This window comes from Dermacentor albipictus, chromosome 4 (genome assembly GCF_038994185.2).
Source record: "Dermacentor albipictus isolate Rhodes 1998 colony chromosome 4, USDA_Dalb.pri_finalv2, whole genome shotgun sequence".
NCBI lineage: Eukaryota > Metazoa > Arthropoda > Arachnida > Ixodida > Ixodidae > Dermacentor > Dermacentor albipictus.
In genome coordinates, this window is record NC_091824.1 from 168,947,441 (window position 1) to 168,967,917 (window position 20,477).

General features: G+C 46.7%; 2 protein-coding genes across 8 annotated transcripts in view; one reads left to right on the top strand and one right to left on the bottom strand.

Annotated features, from left to right (window-relative positions):
- LOC135910093 (nose resistant to fluoxetine protein 6-like) overlaps positions 1-19,876 on the bottom strand; it is a 64,044-nt gene extending 44,168 nt beyond the window's left edge. For 2 of the 3 annotated variants that reach the window (XM_065442116.2, XM_070537793.1), the window contains exons 1-2: positions 19,628-19,876; positions 4,339-4,521 (exon numbers count right to left, since the gene is read on the bottom strand). In XM_065442116.2, coding sequence (XP_065298188.2) covers positions 4,339-4,521; positions 19,628-19,712 — 268 coding nt within the window. In that variant the 5' untranslated portion in view covers positions 19,713-19,876. The remainder of the gene's footprint in view (positions 1-4,338; positions 4,522-19,627) is intronic. The other variant, XM_065442115.2, reaches the window with a different exon arrangement.
- The window catches only part of Dgk (diacyl glycerol kinase 1), a 555,078-nt gene that overhangs the window by 348,056 nt on the left and 186,545 nt on the right, over positions 1-20,477 (top strand). The gene's annotated exons all lie outside the window — the stretch shown is intronic.

Below are 20,477 nucleotides of genomic sequence, written 5' to 3' on the forward strand. Positions count from 1 at the left end.
ATCAAGCGGCGCAGGATATTCATAATAAAAAAAAAGATTTTCAGACAATTATCAGTTTCGGCTTGACAAACAACCCATCGTTAACCCAAATGAATAATAAGGTCATATAAGGAAAGCTAACTCAAGGACCACATGAGTGTTGTGCCTATTTCATTTGGTCGCTTTTTTTTTTTGCTCGTCCAATAGTTGGTACAGAAATCATAAAAAGAAATGTGACGTCGTGTCCTTTGCTCGACTTTTTAGTAGGGTCCACGGCGAAAGGCAGAAAGCAAGCAATGTACAGCTGTCTTGGAGTAACTGAAAACACTCCAATTTTAAAGTGGTTCCTCTAGAATTATGCGAAATGCGCTATGAATTACGGCAGCAAATTCCTCGGCTGTCGATGTCGTTTAGTGTGATGCCTTGAACTTGAAGCAAAGCCAGGCTCCAAGGCGAAAAGTGAATTCTCGCTGCAGCTATGTAGTCTGGGTATACACGACAAGACAGTATTCTGTGACAAAAAGAGGCCCGTAGTCGGTCTTGTGACAGTGTGATAGATGTTCATGGGCCCAGGTGCTCAGCACACAGTGAGAAAGGCGTGGAAAACTTACATTGCCTTTGTCACTTGTAGGTCAGTGTGCGTACGGCATTTACATATACACAAATACAAGAATACATACAACACTTAAACAGGTCTACAACAGGCGTCGCGGTGCTGTTCTAGTCGTCCGTGGCTATGCGGTCAAGTTCACTGTGTTGAAATGACCGATTTTACAAGACACGCGACTAACCACGGCCACGGCTGTGTCTTCACCGTACTCCGAATGACCTCGGCCGTGACGTTTGGTGGAACTGCCGCGCCCCGGCACTGGGGGAGAGGACAAAATAGACGCTCATCGTTCTGGGCTCGAGGAGCGTTACATGCCCGTTGTCGGCGAGCTCCTCTGGCTCCTGCCTGCGTAACAGGGCCGGCAGCACTGCTGGCGGGCACGCGAACTGCAGCGTTGTGTCGGTTTCGGCAACGGCTTTCACGCGGAGTCGGCGGAGTCGTTCCCTGGTCTCGAGCCTCGGACGGTTGCCCGAGCGGACCGTTAGCCGCTTATGCGTGGGCTGGCCCAGCTCTGTTCCAAAACAGGCGCCAAGGCGCACTGGCAGCCGTCTCGATCGCCTCTAATATACGTCTCGCCAGCTCGTCACCGGCCTGTGCTCGTTCTACCGATCCGTCCGAATGCGAACCACAGTGCGCACTCTCCTCGCGTTCCACGCCACTGCAAACCATCACGCACACTTCCTCTTCGTCCATTCGTTCGCCGTGTCCTACCTCGACCACATGGGCCTCAAGGGCTCTTCCGCCGAATCGGAGCTGCTGCCGTACTGTACAAAACGACAAGATAAAAGGCCCAAGGGGTGGAAAGCCCCAACCGAGCGCAACATGACCGTCCGCACCAGAGACGGTCGCCCCAACCCCAGGGTCGACTTCATCCGAGTACTGGCAATGATAATCGAGGAGGCGAATCAAACACTCAAACGCTACGCAAGCTGATGACAAAGACGGACAACGCGATACGACTCGTACGCAGAGTGGCTAACCGTTACCGTGGCCTCAAAGAATACAATCTGCTACGTCTCGTACACGCGTTCGTCCTATGTCACTTTACCTACGTCGCAGCAATGCACAAGTGGAAACAATCGGAGCGTGACAAGCTCAATGCACTCATTGAAGCGGGCCCTCGGGGCTACCCATCACCACACCGATGTATCGACTCCTCGAACTCGGGGGGTACAGTACGCTCGAAGAGATCGCTGAGGCTCAGGAGAGAGCGCAGGTAATACGACTCACGACAACCAGGACAGGCCGCCACATCTCGCGCGAGCTCGGCTAATTCTCACCGAACACACAGGATCTACCGGAGTTTACGGCGGTTCCCTGTGAGCTCCGCAACCTGATCACGATCGCACTCATTCGGCGAAAATTACATCCGGAACACAATCGAGGCAGGTGCCTAGACCTGGCGACCGCATTCCACAAACGCATAGACAAGAAAGCGGACGAGGTCGCTTTCGTAGATACCGCCGTCTACCGATGCAACCGAGCCTTCATCTCAGTCGCGGTCTTGTCCTCGCAGCGGACCCTAAACGCCACCACGGTATTCATGCGCGACCCCGAAGTGGCGGAGCAAGTGGCCATAGCCTAGGCAATGCTCGACGACAAGCGAGAGGTAATATTCAGCGACTTCAGACTGGCCATCAAATCGTTCGAGATAGTACTCGTCTCCAACCAGGCGTTACGCGTCCTCCGGGGCTTTGATCAGAGCACCCTCAAGCACAACACCTCATTTGGTTTCCCGCCACCTAGGTGGGATCCCGGGCACCCCGCCCAACCTCAACGAGGCAGCCCACGACGCTGCGTGTGCGCTTACCGACCGCGCCGTCACCCCCGGGCAACCACGTCTCGACGAGTTGGAGGCGAACAGGGACGCCCCAGTAACGTACAACGAAATCACCAAACACTTTTGCATGGGACGACGTTTCTTTCTGCCCCGCAACCAAGACTAAACAGGCCGCAGGAGATAACACTACGCTTGTTACTGACGCATACCTATCCCAGCCTCGCCACGTTACACATCATCTACCCGGACGTCTATCCCGACGATGCCTCCCCTCGTGAGACGACATGGCGACACTCGCACACGTGCTCTGGGTGTGGAAACGCTCTGCCAGATTCTACCTCGGACAAGTGGGAGAAGACCCTAGGAAGACCCTAGACACGGCTTCTTCGCCCTTCCAGCAACGCATTCTGTCTGCCAGCTCGATAGGGACAAACGGAGCTAACAACTTCCTTCCCCGTAGTACCTAGGCGAAGAGAAATCTTAAGGACCGAAAGTTCCCACATTTCTCCCTCGCAACCACTGCTGCTCGCGCATGCTCAGAAAAAGCGAAGAAATCCAATTATTATGTGCTCGTGCTGAAGACGCCTTCTTTTTCGCTCAATGGGCCACTTTATGCTTGGGCATCAAAATTGTGCGAAATGTCAGAAATTGTGCTATGTACTACTGATACCAGGTGGTGGCCGAAAATTCTCAGCCTCAAATTTTCGCTCCGCTGTAATCTTGAGTACGACATAACCATTGCCCACTCATTGGTGCTTCCATGCTCCGCATTCTTTCTTTTAAAAACAGTGTCATGTTAAAAGAGCTACCTCCCCCCTCCCACACTGTTTTGTGTTGGGTGTATGTGCTTCTAGCCTCTTTCGTGCGCTAATTCGGAGGCAGTGTGTTTTAATATGTGAGCCGATCCCGAATAGTGTGCAATCTGAAAATTTGAGCCGGTCCCGTAGGTAGCGCAGTCTAATAATCTGGCCTGTTCACCTGGGTATGTATAGTCTGAAGCTGTAGGCTAATACCGTGGAGATGTGCAGTCTAAAAATGTGGGCCGATCCTGTCTATTGTGCAGTCTAAAAATTTAGGCAGTCCGCCGCTCCTCCTACTCCCCTCGCTTGAAGGATAACGCGATAGTGTGCCATGCGCGGTGACTGCGCCTCACTCTCGCCGCCAAATCGCTCAGGAAGACATTGTGAGACATTGTCTTTGATCGACGTCAACTAGTGCTTGTATCACCTTCAAACTTTTTTTCTTCGATATTGTTCGAGCGGCGTTATCTGGTCAACCACCAGCGCTTGCTTCCATGTCTAGTTTCTACACCTGTCTAATTCCGTTCGATGGTTTACGATTTCTTCCGCTCGGAACTGCACCCGCCGTGTTTGTGTCGTCACTTAGCCACCACAGCCACGCGTGTGGGGGATTCGTAGGCACAGCAGGACTGTCCCCGTTTCTGCAGTCGATCGGGCCGCCCATGATCGTCTGTTTAACGCATGAATGTGTACTTATGTGCAATAATTGAGTTACCAGTAACCATTTCAACAAGGTTATTTATTTGATTTTGTTTATGTCTGATTAAAGCCATCCCTGTTAAGTGGCCAGCCATCCCCTGTGACCTCTTTCTGTTCGCTCTCTCGACCTCTAATTGAAAACGCAACTGCGCACGTGCGCTAAAAACTCCGCAGACAGCTGGCCAACGCAGCAAGAGAGATATACAAATTTAATGGCGCGAAGATGGAGAGGTTGGGCTGAGCGAAGTTCGCCTAGCCTGCTACCCCACACTGAGGAAACCAGAGCAGCGAATCAGTTGCATCCCTTGCAAGCTGAACATCTAAACGAATGTCCTCTGGTCTCTCTGCCATCCCATACCTGGGCTAACTTCACTTTTATAGCCAACGTTTTGACTCTGGATCTGTGACGTCTGTATGACATTTTTCCTTGCCCCACTCGTAAAATATCCTGGCAATATTTACAAACTTACGCTTAAGACCGGGTACTTGACGGAGTATCATGGCGTCGATGAATCTCTGCATGTGGGCCCGGCACTCGGTGCTCACGTTATCTCTTCTGTGCACACTCGCGTTGAGGCGACGCAGGAATGGGTCCCACTGCCAAGCCTTCATCTTAATCAGCTCCAATCTGCGGGCGCTAATGACGCTTTCGACTGGAAGAAGAAATACAGATACGTTAATTAAATAAAATATTGGTGCGGTTTCATCCAAAGAAATGGTGCTATTCAAAGTGAATTAAAAAAATTGGCACAATCGCATCAATCCTAAACGCTACGCTCCCCCAACTCCTTAATTTCGTCAACATGCATTTATATCTCACTACGCAAAAAAGGCACACCGATGTTTATTAAAGGAGGCAAGAAACCACCCACAAACTTATGAATTTTTATGTTTTGTATACGCCACACTACGCAGTGAAGTATCGATTATTGACGCATGACTCACTGCTGTGGGACGTCACTGTCTTCACCCACTTTAACTATTTTCGTCACGCATTCCTTCTCGGTAGTCCTGATACGGAACTGAGCTCTCGTGGTGGTGGTGGTGGTGGTGGTGGTGGTGGTGGTGGTGAATTGTAGCAACAGGCGGGTTTAGCCTGGCGAACAAGGCCGGCAATTGCTCCGCCCGAGCGTCTCGCACAATACCGCTGAAGGGTTTCACCATGTGTCCATCAAACCAGTCTCTCTTAAGAACTCGATGAGGAGACGTGAAGTTTCTTTTCGGGCTATAACTGATCCCGCGGGAAATATAAGGTGTTGCAGGCGCGCATGCGGAAGGTTCTTGCTTTGCAGATTCTTCAGGAGAGTGTCTCTTTCATCTTGGAATTGCTGGCAGGACCACAAAAAGTGCTCAATGTCTCCTGTCTCGTTGCATGCCGAACAGTTCGGAGAATTGATTCGCCCCGTTTTAAATAACCAGGCCGGTGTATTTGCAGATCCTGTCCTTATTCGATATAGAAGTGTGGCTTCCTCTCGGTGCAATCGCTTGGTTACGCAGGGCATATGCGGTGGAACCCAAAGCGACGCAAAGTGATTTCGAATGTCAGATTTTTGCACTTGATTACTCTTTGGGGCCTTGATTTTGGGAGGATGATAGAGCGCTGCGTATGGAAGCGCATCAGCTTTTTCGTTTCCTGAGATACCAATGTGGGAAGGAATCCATTGAAACTTTACTGTGAAGCCTTTGTTGTTGAGCTCTTTCACGATGGCTAGTGATTTGCGTGGGAACCTGAGGGATGGCAAACCACGGTATATTTGTTGTAATGCGGCCTTTGAGTCCGTAAGGACAACCACATTCTGCGGAGGCAAAGTCTTTAGTTTGCGCAGAGCAGAAGCTATTGCTACGCCTTCCACAACTGTCGACGAGGCTATACAGTCCAGACGGCCAGACCACGTATATCTTAGAGAGGGAATATAGAATGCAGCTGCACAGCGGTCTTCGTCTGCCTTGACAGAGCCATCTGTGTATACTTGTAGGTGACTCGGGTAAATCGTGTTCAGGTGTTCCAGGACTAATGACTTGGCTTCTGCAGATGGAATGCAGCTCTTTGATTGCAATCGTGGTACACTTAAGTTGCATATGATGTCCTCGAATGTCCAGGGTGGTTCTATCCTTTCCCTCTGTCTCGAGCAGCGCAATCCTAATACGCGAAGCGTGTTCAATGCTGCATAAAAATGTGAGCGCGGCCTGTTACCTATACGTCGTAAGAGCGCTCTACCGGGCGTAGACTCACTCAATCGTAGGAGCTGGATCATCAGAGCCTGGGAAGCCTGAAGTCGTAGAGGGCGTGACTCAGCTTCGTAGAGCACTTTCTTGTTTGACGCTGGCTGAGGGACTCCAAGGCAAAGTCGGATACCTTTTCTGTGGATGGCTTCTAAGCGCTCGTATTGGCTGTCTGAGGGTGACATCAGAGGTAGCTGATACAGGATTCGACTTGTAACCAACGCTGTATGTAGCCGTAGCATGGACGTCGGGTGGTTGCCCCAGCGTATGCCAGCGACTCGCTTGAGCACATGTAGCCTGGGTGACGATGACGCCACAACGTGGTCAACACCGCGGCGCCAGAGTAGCCTGTGGTCTAAGGTAACGCCCAGAAATCGGACGTTGGTGACTTGTCGAATCTGGTATCCGTCCAAATTCAGCGTCAAACGTGTAGATTTTCTTTTCACTCCAGGAAATAGCACGAATGATGATTTTTCTGCTGATAGTGATAATCCAATCGTTGCCAAGTGGCCCTGAATGGCTTTTACTGCTCCCTGGGCTATTCGTGCAAGGCGGCGATGCTGGTAGCCGGAGACCCAAATGCAGATATCATCGGCATATATAGATATCTTCACTGGTGTTCGATGGTTTAGTACACTTGGGAGGCTACTCATGGCAGTGTTGTGGTGAGAGACACCGGTGATGAGACACTGGTGATGAGACACTGGTGATGAGACACCACCACTCTCGTGGTGGTGTCTCATCATTGTTTCTGCTTTTCGCGACTTCATTTCCACTTGTCCTAAACATTATTTCTCACTCTGGTTTGACCATCGCGGTTTTGATTTCATATCATGCGGCCAAAGCAACCCAATCTGCTATCTTGAAACTGAGATGTGATGTCTACCACTTTGGCCGAAAATTTATATTTCGTGCATGCGAACTGTAGAAATGGTGTCCCTGTGAATCTGTGTTTTAGTATTGTAGTTTATGTTATCACCATTATGATTTCAGCTTTCATGTCAGAGAAGAGGAGTAGCCGGTGCCACATATACCCAAAAGTAAAAAATACAGCTATCGAAAAGAAGGGACTCATAACAGTCTTTCCTAGAGCCCGTGCAGGGCCTGTATTCACAAAATTCTCTTACAATAGGATTGTTCTTAAAAGCGAATTTGATTGAATCCTGATGCTGCACATGTTAGTAGTGAAGGCAATGGGCTAACGGCAAAGAGCACAAGCGAGCGAAAATCTTCATGAATTCCCGTCTCAGAGTTCGTATTCATGAAAAGCTCTTAGGCTAGAAGTGTTCGTAACAAAAAATTTTAGCAAATCGCGATGCTGGACGTGTGAGCGCAGGCGGCTTGCCAATGGCAAATATCCCTTACGATCGAAACGCTTTGCAAAGTATAGGCCTCTGGGTCTGTAAAAGAAAAAAAACACTTCAAGCTGGAATTGTTCGTAAGAGAAAATGCTGAAGCCAATACTGATGCTGGACATATCATTAGCGAAGGTCCCTGGCCAGTTTCAATGAACACTTACGAACGAAAATCTTTGTGAATTCGTCGCACAAAACCTTTATTTCATGCCACTTTGTACGCGTTCTTGCTATATATACTAGCTCGTTGCTCCGAAAGCTCTGTGAATTCAACCCCCGATTCTTGTCATATCTTCTCTTCTTTTTCTCCTCATTTATCGTACCCTTTCTTCCTCTTCCCCAATGCAGAGTAACCAACCGAACACATACTGTCGAACCCTGCGTTTCATAGGTTTGGTTTTGTTCTCTCTCTCTCTCTTTCTCTCTCTGTGCGTTTCCAGTGTGTTTTCTCCGTCGGAACGTTTGCCGTGCCATAAAGTATAGCGGTCGAATTGGCAAAGCTTTTTATTCGTACGCGATGTTTGCCATTAGCCGGCCGTCTTCGTAAATATTGTCCAACAGGAAAGTCGCCTGGCATTTGCTGCTACGAGCATTCCTGACGTAGGAACATTTTTTTCTTAATTCCGTGCCTGATGGCCCTACATACGGCCTTCCACATTTTCCGGCATTTTCTCATCGTACAGAATCCCCTATGCTTGTTCCTTTCTCGGCCACCTTGCCTTAATACTGATTACTAATTCAGACGATAGGAAAAGGGGGCAATCTAAAAAGAAAACGACAAAAGACCTGTCATACCTGGTTCACTCGTCCGTGATGTCTTTCTTTATTTTATGTTTTATAGTTGTTCTCAATTTATCCATGTACTTCAACGGGAAAACGTACTCATTATTCAATGCTACCTTGAAAAAGTGTACATCCGAGCAACACAGCAGTACGTTTCATTGCTACGATATACCTGTGGTGGTCGCTATGTGGTCGCTATATATATATATATATATATATATATATATATATATATATATATATGTGTGTGTGTGCACATATAGGGTGTTTTTTAGACCATGCAGATCTCGGTATAAAACGGCAATAAGCAGAGCGAGCAGGGCGTTATTGCAGTCTAGGTACAATTAACAATTAAGACTAACCAACCAAAATTAATTTCTTTATTGATGCCTTAGGGGCAGTTGTCTAAATGGCGAATTTGAACGCAGTCGCATTTTAATGCACTATCATTTTTCTCAATCTTCAAAGTTGGACCAAATTCAAGATGTTTATCATCAAATTTCAACGGTAAATATGCAGTGAATTTGCCGCGGCGTGCAATCATTCAATCTTCACCTTATACTTTTTTGCGAAATGTGATTCGCAATCTCATGTAATATGTTGTACTGCTGATATGCCACCGCACAACGGGAAGTCAGGCCTGTAGCGAGTAGGGAACATGGAATTTTCTCATTCAAGCTGGGGCAATACACCGGTCTGAATTTTTAGCCAGCTGGCGGCTTCCTCTTGACTGAGTTGTGGGTGAGAACGAGGGTATCTTTTTGTGGTTCTACGCTGATGAGCGAGAATCTGTCGGGCATTCGTTGGATTAGGGTTATTACGGTGGCTTCCCGGGACAGTCCCAGTCGAGTCTCCCTCGGGATAACGAAGGGGCTCCGACCATTCCACGAAAATCCTTTTCAACAATAAAAGTTTCTCTCTCTGTCTTTACGGGGCGTTGCCGCCTGACGCGCAGCGGGACGCGCTCAGTCTCAGTATTGCCTCGATTGAGCTTTGGAATTTAATGATGAATATCTTGAAATAGATGCGATTTTCAAGATTTTAAAAAGATTTGTCCGCATGAAAATGTCACTGCCTCCAAATTTGCCTTTTAGAGACACGCCCCCAAGGTACTAATAAGAACAGTTCATTCATGCATTTTTCTTAATTAGTCTTCTGAAGTTCACGTTACTTGCAGCAAATTATGTCTGCCTCGACTAGGAAGTCGTCTGCAATAATGCCACGTTCGCTGCGCTCATTACTTCTTTAAGGGAAATGTGCATTGTCTAAAAAAAAAAGAAAGCGTTTATATGTATAATCTGGCCACTTGATGTTCTTTGTTGGCTTTAATAACAAAATAAAGAGAACAAAATTCGGCAGTCATTCGTGTTTGCAATGAAAGAACAGGGTGATCCGTGGCATCAGGTGGCTAATAGGTTAGAGACTGTTTGGATACTATCTAAGGACTAGGGATGTCACAACCTTGAGAGATGTAAAAGATTTGGTTATCGCCGATAGGTTGAAAAATATATCATCACAAGAGGTAAGGACATACGTAATACAGAATGAAGCCAAGGACTGGCTTGTCGCTAGTGAAACTGTGGAGCTAGCCGAGACATCTGAGGAAAGCAGACGCATGGGCGGGATCCGAGAGCGTTTGGATAAGCCAATCTGTGAAGGAGACAGACGCGTGGGGAAGATGAGTGGCCAAGAAATTCAGGCAAGAAACCTCAAACGGGAGCTATCCGATGCTTCCGATGCAAGAAATTTGGACACTATGCCAAAACAGTTGTCCAGACCCGCGGCAGGGGTTTGATGAGGTGCAGCCCCAGGAGGAGAGGAGCAAATTCGTAGCAAGGGCGGATATAATTCTATCGGACAGTTTCCGGCTTCAGTTTGAGCAGTGTGATAAGGGAAACCAGCAAGCGGCGTCGGCGGTGTTAAAGTGGGTCGCTTTGAACGTTGTGGGGAATTCCGTCAGGGCTTGTCTTGACTCAGGTGTAGATTAATGATAAAGATGGTAGTCGAGGTTTGTAAGGGCAAGAGTTCAGGTAACATTAAATTAAAAGGCGCGTTTGGTCAGGTTGTTGATGCCGACTTGCTTTATGTACCACTGTCTCTAGCCGGAAAGGATGGACGCTGTCACCAAGAGGTGCTGACTCTGTGTGCAGTCACCGAGTTGTTGTCAGAGGGGATAGGCGCATTGTTAACATCAGAGGCACATGAACTTCTGATGGATGAAGAAGCGAATGATAGAACTACTCTCGAGCAAGTGTTTATCACTACAGATACTGAGGTCGCAGACTGGCCGGCAGGAGGTCCAGAGCTCGATGAGAAGACGGAGGAGGATATGATAGTTGCTTCTGTGGGCCTAGCTGGAAATGGAGCTGTGGGTTCAGATTGTGTAACGCCTGTGGCTAGTTTCAAAGCAGAACGGAAAGAGGACGATTCCCGCTATGAAGTTTGTATGCAAGCTGTTGAGGGTATGCACGGAACGAATGTCCAGGATAGATTGCTTTTTCATGAAAAAGTTAATGGCCAAATTCAGAAGCAATTGCTGTTGATCAAATCCAAAACGACAGAAGATTTAGAACTCACGCTCGACTGACCGAGTGGGGAATCCTTGTCTGAGGAAGAAACGAAGAAAATGCTTAGTAGCCCAGTGTTAAGGTTTCAAACCCCAGAAACAAAGACGGACCTGACAACTTGGCTCGGCCTTGTAACCTATTACCGCGATCATGCTCCTGATACTCCTGAATATTCTAAAGGGGTGTGCCCTCTCTCTGACTTGTCCGACCGTGAGATACCCTAACGCTCCCTCATTATGTATAAGCAGGAAGCTCATTTTGTGCAGTAAAGAATGCGTTAGCATCACTGCCGCAGGTCATGGTCTCGATTTTCTGTTGACAACCGATGCCTCCGAGCTACCGATAGGGACCTGCCTATCGCATCTTGTACATGTAGAACAAACACCGGTGGCATTCCTCAGTAAAAGGTTGACGGTAGTCCAGGCAGAGTGGTTAATCATATATATATATATATATATATATATATATATATATATATATATATATATATATATATATATATAGCGAGGTGTTTGCGGCCGTGATGACGCTAAGGAGGCTTCGCACCTGGCTATTTGGAGCGAGAATAAAGGTGGCCATGGACCACACTCTGCAAGCATTTCAGGTCGGCTCTGGATCTACCGACACGAGGTTTCTGCGCTGGTCATATGCGCTGAAAATTTACGAATTTGACTACGGTTAGGGTGAGTAACACTTGATGCGGGAAGCGCACGGCCAGTATGGCTCTGCTGAGCTTTTGTGTGTATATGCCTGTGTGTATGTGTGCGCATGGGTCAGTGCGCGCGTGCTCATTTCCAGTGTTCGCGGGTGCGGCGGTCGACAGGCCTCAAGGCCGACAGCGAAGTTATTTTTGTTGTTTTTACCGCGGATGCTTGGGCGACCTGATAGCAAATTCGTGCCTTGCTTCATGAATTGCAAGCGCACTTCGTGATGTGTAGTGTGTTGTGTTTGCGGGTGGTGTGTATGAAATATCACGCTGAGAACAAGTATCCCTGAGACAGTCTTGGCGGGGAGGGGTGGAGTTCAGCGTTGTTTGTGCAGGCGGCTGCATGTAAGGGTCGCGCGCGGTGGTCGAAAGGGACGCGTGGTTCGACACCAAGACGGCGGCGGAGAGTTGTAGCAATCGGGGGTGGAAGAGCCGCGGTTTACGGAGAGCGGGTGAGCGAGTTCTTTGTGAGTCGGGGCTACCGCCAGTCGGTTCGCAGAAGCAGTGCCATGGCTTTGACGTCAACCACAAATCAGCCGCTGAACCGCACCCCGCCGACACATTCCGCCAACGGACCGGATGCCCCTCCTGGTGGGGAAATGGTTTCATTGGGGAGGTGTGTCTTGCGAGGTTGTGAGACAAGAGACCCGTTGCACTGTGAACTGTGAGGTTGTGAGACAAGAAACCCGTTGCACATTGGAACTCTGGATAGTGTCAACCAATAGAGCCCCGTTGTGCGCGCGGTGTGATTGGGCAAACGACGGGGCGAGCGAGATGTTAAGGATGCTTTTTCGGTACGTGCAGGGCCGTTGGAGGGGGATTCGGTGGAGATTCGGTTAAGAGAAAGAAGACCAAAATGGTGTCATTACTGTAACTCTTGACTCGTAGTCTGATGTCCGTGTAGATAGTTTCCATTCTATCGCATGCCTACTCTATCTTTAATATTAAACAGTTAACCCCTTGCAATCAGCGTGACAGCCTTCCCTAATGTAGCGTGACTTCGCGACATCCACAATACCTTCAAGTTTACCTCACCAACATCGAGGCAAACATAAACTCCTTCCTTGCCGTATGCCTTGCTACATAATATATGAGATTGGCATGGCTTCTTGCACTCACAAGAACAATGTGGTCTGTGAAAATGCGTCTGCACAAAGTATGACATTCCAGTGCACTTTCGGCATCACCAAACTTTCTTGCATCGATCAGTTCGTCCACTATAGCAATCTGATTTTGTGGTTTCACCTTGGGAACAGGCCCTACATGCGCACGGCCTTCGCCTGTGTTGAAGCCGGCAGCCACAAATGCGTTTCTAGCGTTTTTGACTATATGGTATAAAATCTGACAAGAAGTGCAAATGACGAGCTGTCGCGCTTTTCACGTTGGCCTGCGGATATAAGGTTTTGTCAAGCTGACCACCTAAGCAGACACACAACGTAAAGGCACATTCCCACTGGTGATTGTGACCGCACACGTGACTGATCTCGTGGCAAAACGACATTGTTTGACAATCGCTTAGGCTGAGAAGCGAGGACTATCTGCCAGCCGCACTAGCCGGAAACAGCGCACACTGTCCGGTCGAGCGAAGAGCGTAGCATTAGGACTGCTCGCAGTGCCCTCTGCGCTTTCATCCAAAAAGCGTCCCACCCTCTCCACACGGCGCGGCGCGCGGACGGCATACTAGCCAGTATTCTTGGGCGCGTAGCCAAGGGTTCTGTGACGTTAACTGAGACTAGCATGAGACGATGAAGAAGAGGCGAGTTGTAGCAAGGTTCACTGATGTTAAATGAGGATGCGTTTGAATGATGCCGCTGTTTCATGGAAGATGAGCATTGGCCGATGCGTGCTGTAGAGCGACACGTATTTGAACAGTGTCACGTTTGGTAGATGTCGTACTTAGACGTGGTCGATGACGCTGCCTCCTCTCGATACGAAGTGTTATCAACCGTGCTCAACCGTACTCCAGCAACGACTGCGCATGGCGTGGCCGCGCGAGCCCAATGTTGAAAGCGATCTACGATGGGAGCATAGTTCACCGAGTGCTGATAGATTCGTGTGCGCTGTGTTGTCAGCGCTTAGTTCACGTTGAAGTGAGAGGCAGCACGAAGGTCAATTCGCTCGATGGTGCGGACCTTATCTTGAAAGCGATCTACCTTGTCATACGTGATGGACGAACGGACGTGTTTTCTCGTTGGGTAGGCATAGAAATGCTTACGCACTTAAAACTCGATTCATTACTGTGTCAAACTTGGTGTTTATTTTCTTATTAACTTCCCAGTTTTTCGCATCTCATTTTTCTCTCTCGCCATTCGTAAAAACTCTCTCTTTCGTAAAAACAAAAGGAATAAACGCATAGGCTGATTCGTTTTATATTTACTTTTTCTTTCAGTGGATTTTCATTAGAAAGCTGAAATAAAAACTACAATAAAAGGAAGTCTAGTGACCGAAACTCTATTAATGAGAAATGCGAGGCAGAATTTAATAAGTGTTTCTCAATTATTACCTCTTTGATTGTCCTTCTCGTCGATCACTTTTTATTCTGCAATTTATTTGCGTATATTTTCGATCATGTCTATCAAGTTTTATTTCGTATTTTCCATTATACAGTTCGTGTCACGCAACGGAAGCGCAGAATGATCAAAACAGTTAATATAAAGAGAAAGACGCTTGAATCACTCTTGCTCTATACTAAAATGGATTGCTGTATATGAACAACAAGGATCACGAAAGTAATAATACAGCTGTATGTTGAATCAGAAATCAACGGTACCGAAATCTGCTACGGAAAGGTAGCGTTTCGTCGTATTCATATATTTTATTGAATTTGGTTCGCATACCTCGGCCTCACAGCTATGCGTAAGGCTCGGCTATGAAAGCGCCAGACACGGCAAACGAAGCTCCCAGATCGTGATCAAATTCAGCATGCCGATGCCATTTCAGGCGTACATTCTGCTTCCTGGAATTCGTAATGCACTTAGCGAAACTGCTATAAACCACCGTCTCTCTGCAAGGCAACAATTACTGGGGTAAGCTAACATAAACGAGTATCGGTATACCGACCGCATTAAACAGTTCATTGGTTAGCTCAAGCACTCCAGCCCTACTCCCCCCCCCCGCCCCCCCCCCCCCCATTTCAGGCATACTTAAAAAAAAATTCTAATACCATCTAAGAAACCAGAACGCACGTAATGGAGAAGTGGCTCTGCCCGGTGCCACTAAATACTGTCCTAAAAGCTGTCTGTAGGCTTGAATAGTGCTTTCGGGTTTAGTTTTCCAAGGCGCACTGCTGAATGAATCTGCCGACTGTGCTGAATAGTATCCCATAACGGATAGACGTTCAATATGGCGCCACGTGAGCGCTATACTGACGACGAGTGTCCCCGCCCACGATTTGACGTCCCGCCTTCTTGGTTTTATCAATCGGCGCATGCTGAGTAGTGCGAAGCCGGTGCACTGTCTGCAAAAGGTCAAGGACAGAGGCAACACGAACAGTCACACGTGTCAGAACCCAGGAGCGGGGCATGCACAATCACATGGTGACTAGTTGAAATCTTGAAGCTGCCAATATTTGCTTTATCCACCAAATACGAACAAAATGTCTCAGAAAACGTGTGTGTGTGTTTGGTTTTGTGTGTGTGTGTGTGTGTGTGTGTGTGTGTGTGTGTGTGTGTGTGTGTGTGTGTGTGTGTGTGCGTGTGTGTGTGTGTGTGTGTGTGTGTGTTTGTGTGTGTGTTTGTGTTTTCCGCGGAAATGTACTGATCAACGTGGTTACGTCGTTTGACGACACTTAGCTCATGATATATAGAGCTTCGCATGTGAAGCTTCCATAGTTAAGCTCCCATTTAGCTCCCTTCCCCTTAGCTGCTTCCTCAAATAGGCCTAGACCCATATTTTAAATATATTTTTAATTTCTGTTTGAGTGTGCACTGGACGCTCGTCACGGGCAGTATCTATATACCATCTCATTTAACACATGTGCACTATGACCTATGACTGTTAACTTGTGCAGATGCCTGAATTTACTCATGTTACTGCTTTCAAGTATCTCTCTTTTGCTTTTCTACAAGCCAGTCTTTTAGCCTTTTACTGGCCTTTTACTGGCGAAATTCTAATAATTATGAATTAATTATTCATTTCACATGACCGAAGATGCCAGACGATGTGCATGAGACATGCATGAATTAATTTTAGTGGCGTCTTTCGACAATGCATAAAGCTATGCATAAAGGCAGCATTCAGGATTGTGCGCGTCCCTGTTTATTGCGTGACGTGATTGTGGCATGCGCTGTCTTTCGTTACCTTGTTTTCTGTTCTTCCAATCGTATGATTTTGGTCACTTGCTCCTTTGTTTTTGTGCAGTCATCCTTTTGTACTGACCCACGCACTATGTTTGTTCTTGCTTACACTATTCACTTTGTAATAGCATGTCCCATGCAATCTTCGTAAATGACAGCGGCGAAACGCCGTTCCAGATGCAGTGTCTTGGTCATAATTATGAATATGACTGTGTAAGATGAGCCGACCTATTATTTGGTACGTTTGTGAATGGATTACCTTTGATTTTCGGCTACTGTAAGGGGGAAATTATTCTTTGAACGCTGTGGTAAAAGTTGGTGAGCACGCTGTAGCGTTTCCGGCAAACAAGCGGCAAATCCCTGTCACTCTGCTGCTTTCTTGCTTGTTGTTTCTACTTTGGCTTTGTTCATGCGATCTGCTCGTCTGTGTGGCTGCTACGCCGGGTTATGTTTCTTTTATTCCGGGGCACAATGACGCACTACCCGCGTCTCCCACAGTCTGCAAGCACGTCGTACACGTCTGTTTTTTTATGATCATTCAACATTTTATTTATTATGCACTTTTTAAGGCAGTTGGAATTAGCGCTACGGAGGGCAGATTTCGTTCTCTGTGTGCTAGGCTTGAAGCTGGCGTGCAGAGCACCGAAACGACTTGTGAAGGGAGCGCATGTAAGTGCTGTGGTTTTCTCGATCACATCTTGCAAACAGTGATCAGTTAAAGTTGTTGTACGCCTATATTTAAATCTAGCAATGAACACAAGCTTGAATTCGGACAGTTTTCCGCTTTTGGCAAAGCTTTTGAATTGGTTGACGCCCTTGTTATTGTCTGCATGGTCGTCCCACTGTCTGTATTATAAAATATGATATATATATATATATATATATATATATATATATATGATCTTTGTCTGCCCGCGATATAGTGCTCAGAAAGAAGTCCTGTTCAGAGTACTGGACCAGTTGGACAATCTATCACTATCAGAACTGAAAGCTTTAGGTCAGTATTCCCACAGAACATCCACGCTACAGGCCTTACTCGCGTTATTACGGTTCCTGCGGTCTGCTGTGCTTCACGATAAACTATAAGAACACCGCCCCCTACTGCTCTGCAGTGTACGCGGTTTGGTCGTGCTCGTCTCTATTTCTTTCTCTCTCCCCCTTACGCTCTCTTTTTCGTTTTATCCCTCCCTTCACCCTTCCCCCCGTGCAAGGTAGCAAACCGGAACTGCCTCTGGTTAACCTCCCTGCCTTTCTATGCATCCATCTCTCTCTCTCTCTCTCTTGACTTATAATCTCTCTCAATGTAGGCTAGTCACAGTCATTCTTTTACTATGTTTTCGTTTTGCCCAATTTATTATCTAGACGACTTATAATAGGCACAATAAAGCTTCATTGAAAATGCCCTGAAGATATGATCAGGGAAGCAATGTCACTCTTGAATAGACGGAGAAATCAATAGTCACAGACTGGATATTCTCTCTTTATATTCTAAACTGCCCCGAATAACTACCTACAGGGTGATCATGGTTAGGTATTAAGAATCTTTTTTTAAATCAGCTGTTGCTGATAACATAATTCTAGTCCTTGAACAGGATTATTTAGAGAGGACGACATATTAACTAACCTTAACTTCCTAATGAAATAATATACGAAACATGTTGCAATTTACGAATTGTATCCACTTGGAGTAGATTCCCAGAATGACACCAGTTTGAAGCGCCACCAAACTCGCAGTAAAATATGCACTTTTGTTCCACTTCCTTTTTTAGGGAAACGCTTTTTTTGTGCATTTAAGCACTAAAGCAACTGGAACACTCCTGCATTTCGTCCCACATCTTGGGAAATGTCTCTTAATTGTTGTCATCCTGGAAACTTATTTCAAGTGGAAACATCTTACAAAGTCACCGGCTACCTATGGTAAATTGCGATATTTGCTCTAAAGCAACTAATTAAGAAGTTAATTAGTCATTTTTGTTCTTTAGTTGAGCATGTGTTTCGATGTCTCATGTTAGTAATGTTTGCCTCTTTGAATAACGCAGCTCAATAACAATAATACAAAAATTATGCTAACTGCAACAAGCGGTATCTAAAAATTCTGTAAAGCTTAAAAATGATCCCTCCACGTCTCCCTGCTTAAATGCTTAAAAGCTTAAAAATGATCCCTCCATTGTCACGTTTTACAATAGGTAAGTTTTGCGTCGAATGATAACTTGATACCAGCAATAATTTGATAAAAAATGGTCATCGGCGAAAATAAAGATAGAGTACGCGTGATAACACTCAATCTGTTGGCTTCGTAGGCGTTCTATAGACAGGCAAAAGGGAATTCTTGTAAGAATTGACGTAAATTCTGGCGATTCAATCTTGCGCGCGAATATTTCGCGAATGTTGGCCAAAGGTAACAAAAGTGGCTGACTTTGTTTGCAATTAACTTTTTTAGGTGTCACCTCTAGTTCTGTTTGAAAACATTCCAGGTTGTGTAAGAAAAAGTTCGGCAGTTTGCGCAAAGTGTTCTCAGGATAAGCAGTAGGCTAGCAGACAAATATTGGGCGCTATTTGCAGACACCGATACACTTTTTTGTAACATCACAGTACATCCACACTTCTTTATAGCTTGTGATTCCTTTGCAGCTGTGTGGTGCGGTACTCAACAATAGTTAAGCCAAAATTTCGCACACCCATTTCTGACCAGCCGTCTTCGTGTACTTAAATTTTATAATTTCATGGGGCAGTGCTTGTCTATTCATATTAAATCGGTGTTAAATGGATCCGTCTGGTGCACGCTACAACAGCGGATCACTGCGACACGCAGCACGCACCTAGACCATAGCGGAACAAGCTAATGCAAAATACTGCACTGTTGCAAAACTTTAGCAATATGCCTTGGAATTCTTCTTTTCACTTTGGCGGTGCACTGGCCTAAAAAGCTCTGTGTACGGTTTCTCTTTGACATTTATTCGGTATTTTTACGGCAACCCTGCGCTGTAGAGAAGAAATGGACACTTTTTCGGTTACACGTCCCAAGGAGCTACGTAGCCTTCCAACATTCAGCTTTTCTGTGGCAACATTGAATGCTCGCGAAAACCACTTTGGTAACGTCAGGCGCCGCATAGAGTCACTAAAATTTGCGCAAGCACGCCGCCCGTAGAGTACCATCTGGGATGCGCGATCAGTTTGCGCCAACTAGAGCGCGGGTGACACTCATATTGCTGGATTCACTTCCCGAAAATGACCTCGATTGACAACTCCCGCAGATGAATCACTCTTTGGGCTTGAGTTTTATTCACGCAGCAGTTGAAGAGGCGGGAATGCTGAGACGTGTGTGCTCGGTGATCTTCGAGTGCGGAGAATAAATAAATCCTGGAGGCAATGCTTCGACGACCTGCCTGCCTTGAGGCTTGCACTTCCACGGTGTTTGTGAGCAAGGCCGCCTAGTCTAGCTGTGAGACCTGCGGGCACACTTGCAGAGCTATTGTCATCCTTGTCTACACAGCCAAATACGGAACCTGGTAGTGTGGCGTCTATTTAGCTACCATGAAAACTGTGCTTTGATGGATTTAGAGCAACGTCTGTGTGTCCGACATGCGCCAGTAAAAACGACGTGGTTTATGGTGTTCTAGGATTTCAGGAAAATCTAGCGGTTAATGCTGCTTAGCGCTTCCCTACTCGGCATATGCTGCAAGTGTGCGCTTCGCACCGGTGACGCAGTTGTGCGCGCTTGCCTATCAATCCCTTTATGCAAACCATCGTATCCCACCTGCGGACCATATTGCGTCTGTCCAATGGCGCCCTTATGCTCCTCGAGCTTGAAAAGCAAACATATTACTCACATATTTCGAGGGCTTCGCAGGGCCACATAGTTAGGCAGATGCAGAGCACGCAACAACCGACAATCCAGGACCATTTCCTTGCCATCTCCACTATTTCGCCGCCGCAAGTGTCCGCGTGCTGTGAAGCTGAGGTCAAATGGCGCTACACGAGCCGCCCGAGTGCCACGTTTCCCGACCGCATGCGTGCAGCACTAGACTATGTGCATGTTCCGCTTTGCCGCCAGCTGTGAGCTTTCTGTCCTGTGTGCTGTTCAGACTGACAACAGGTGCAGGGATCTCTGGCTGCGCCGAACGGGATCCTGATTTCCAGTCCGGCCTGTAGATGAGAACTGGAGATTCACGGCAGAGCCGCCAATCAAGTTAACATTCTGTTTTTTTTTCCTTTTTCGTCTTTCTTTTTTTCTAGTCAAATGTGCCCAGTGTACTTCAAGTTTTGTCATTAATGTCCGGAGTTTATTTCCGAGCCCTTTATGTGTGTCATCCATTTGAACATATCATAAGAAGTCAACAAACACTGACACCAAGGACAACATAGGGGAAATTACTTGTGCGTAATAAATGAAATAAAGAAGCGATAACTTAATGGAAATGAAAGTGGATGAAAAAACAACTTGCTTCCAACGTTCTTCCTTTCTTTCTTCGTTTATTTATTTATTTATTTATTTATTTATTTATTTATTTATTTACCTTATATGTCGGAGCTTGCGACCGAGGGCTCTGTCAACACAACGGAAAATCAGCTCCCGGCTATTGGTAGTTTCTGTTTGAAAACAAGTTGTGCTTACGTGCGTATGAACGCTAGTTAAAATTAAGTAAGGATTTTTCAAAAACGAGGAAATAGAGATGTCTG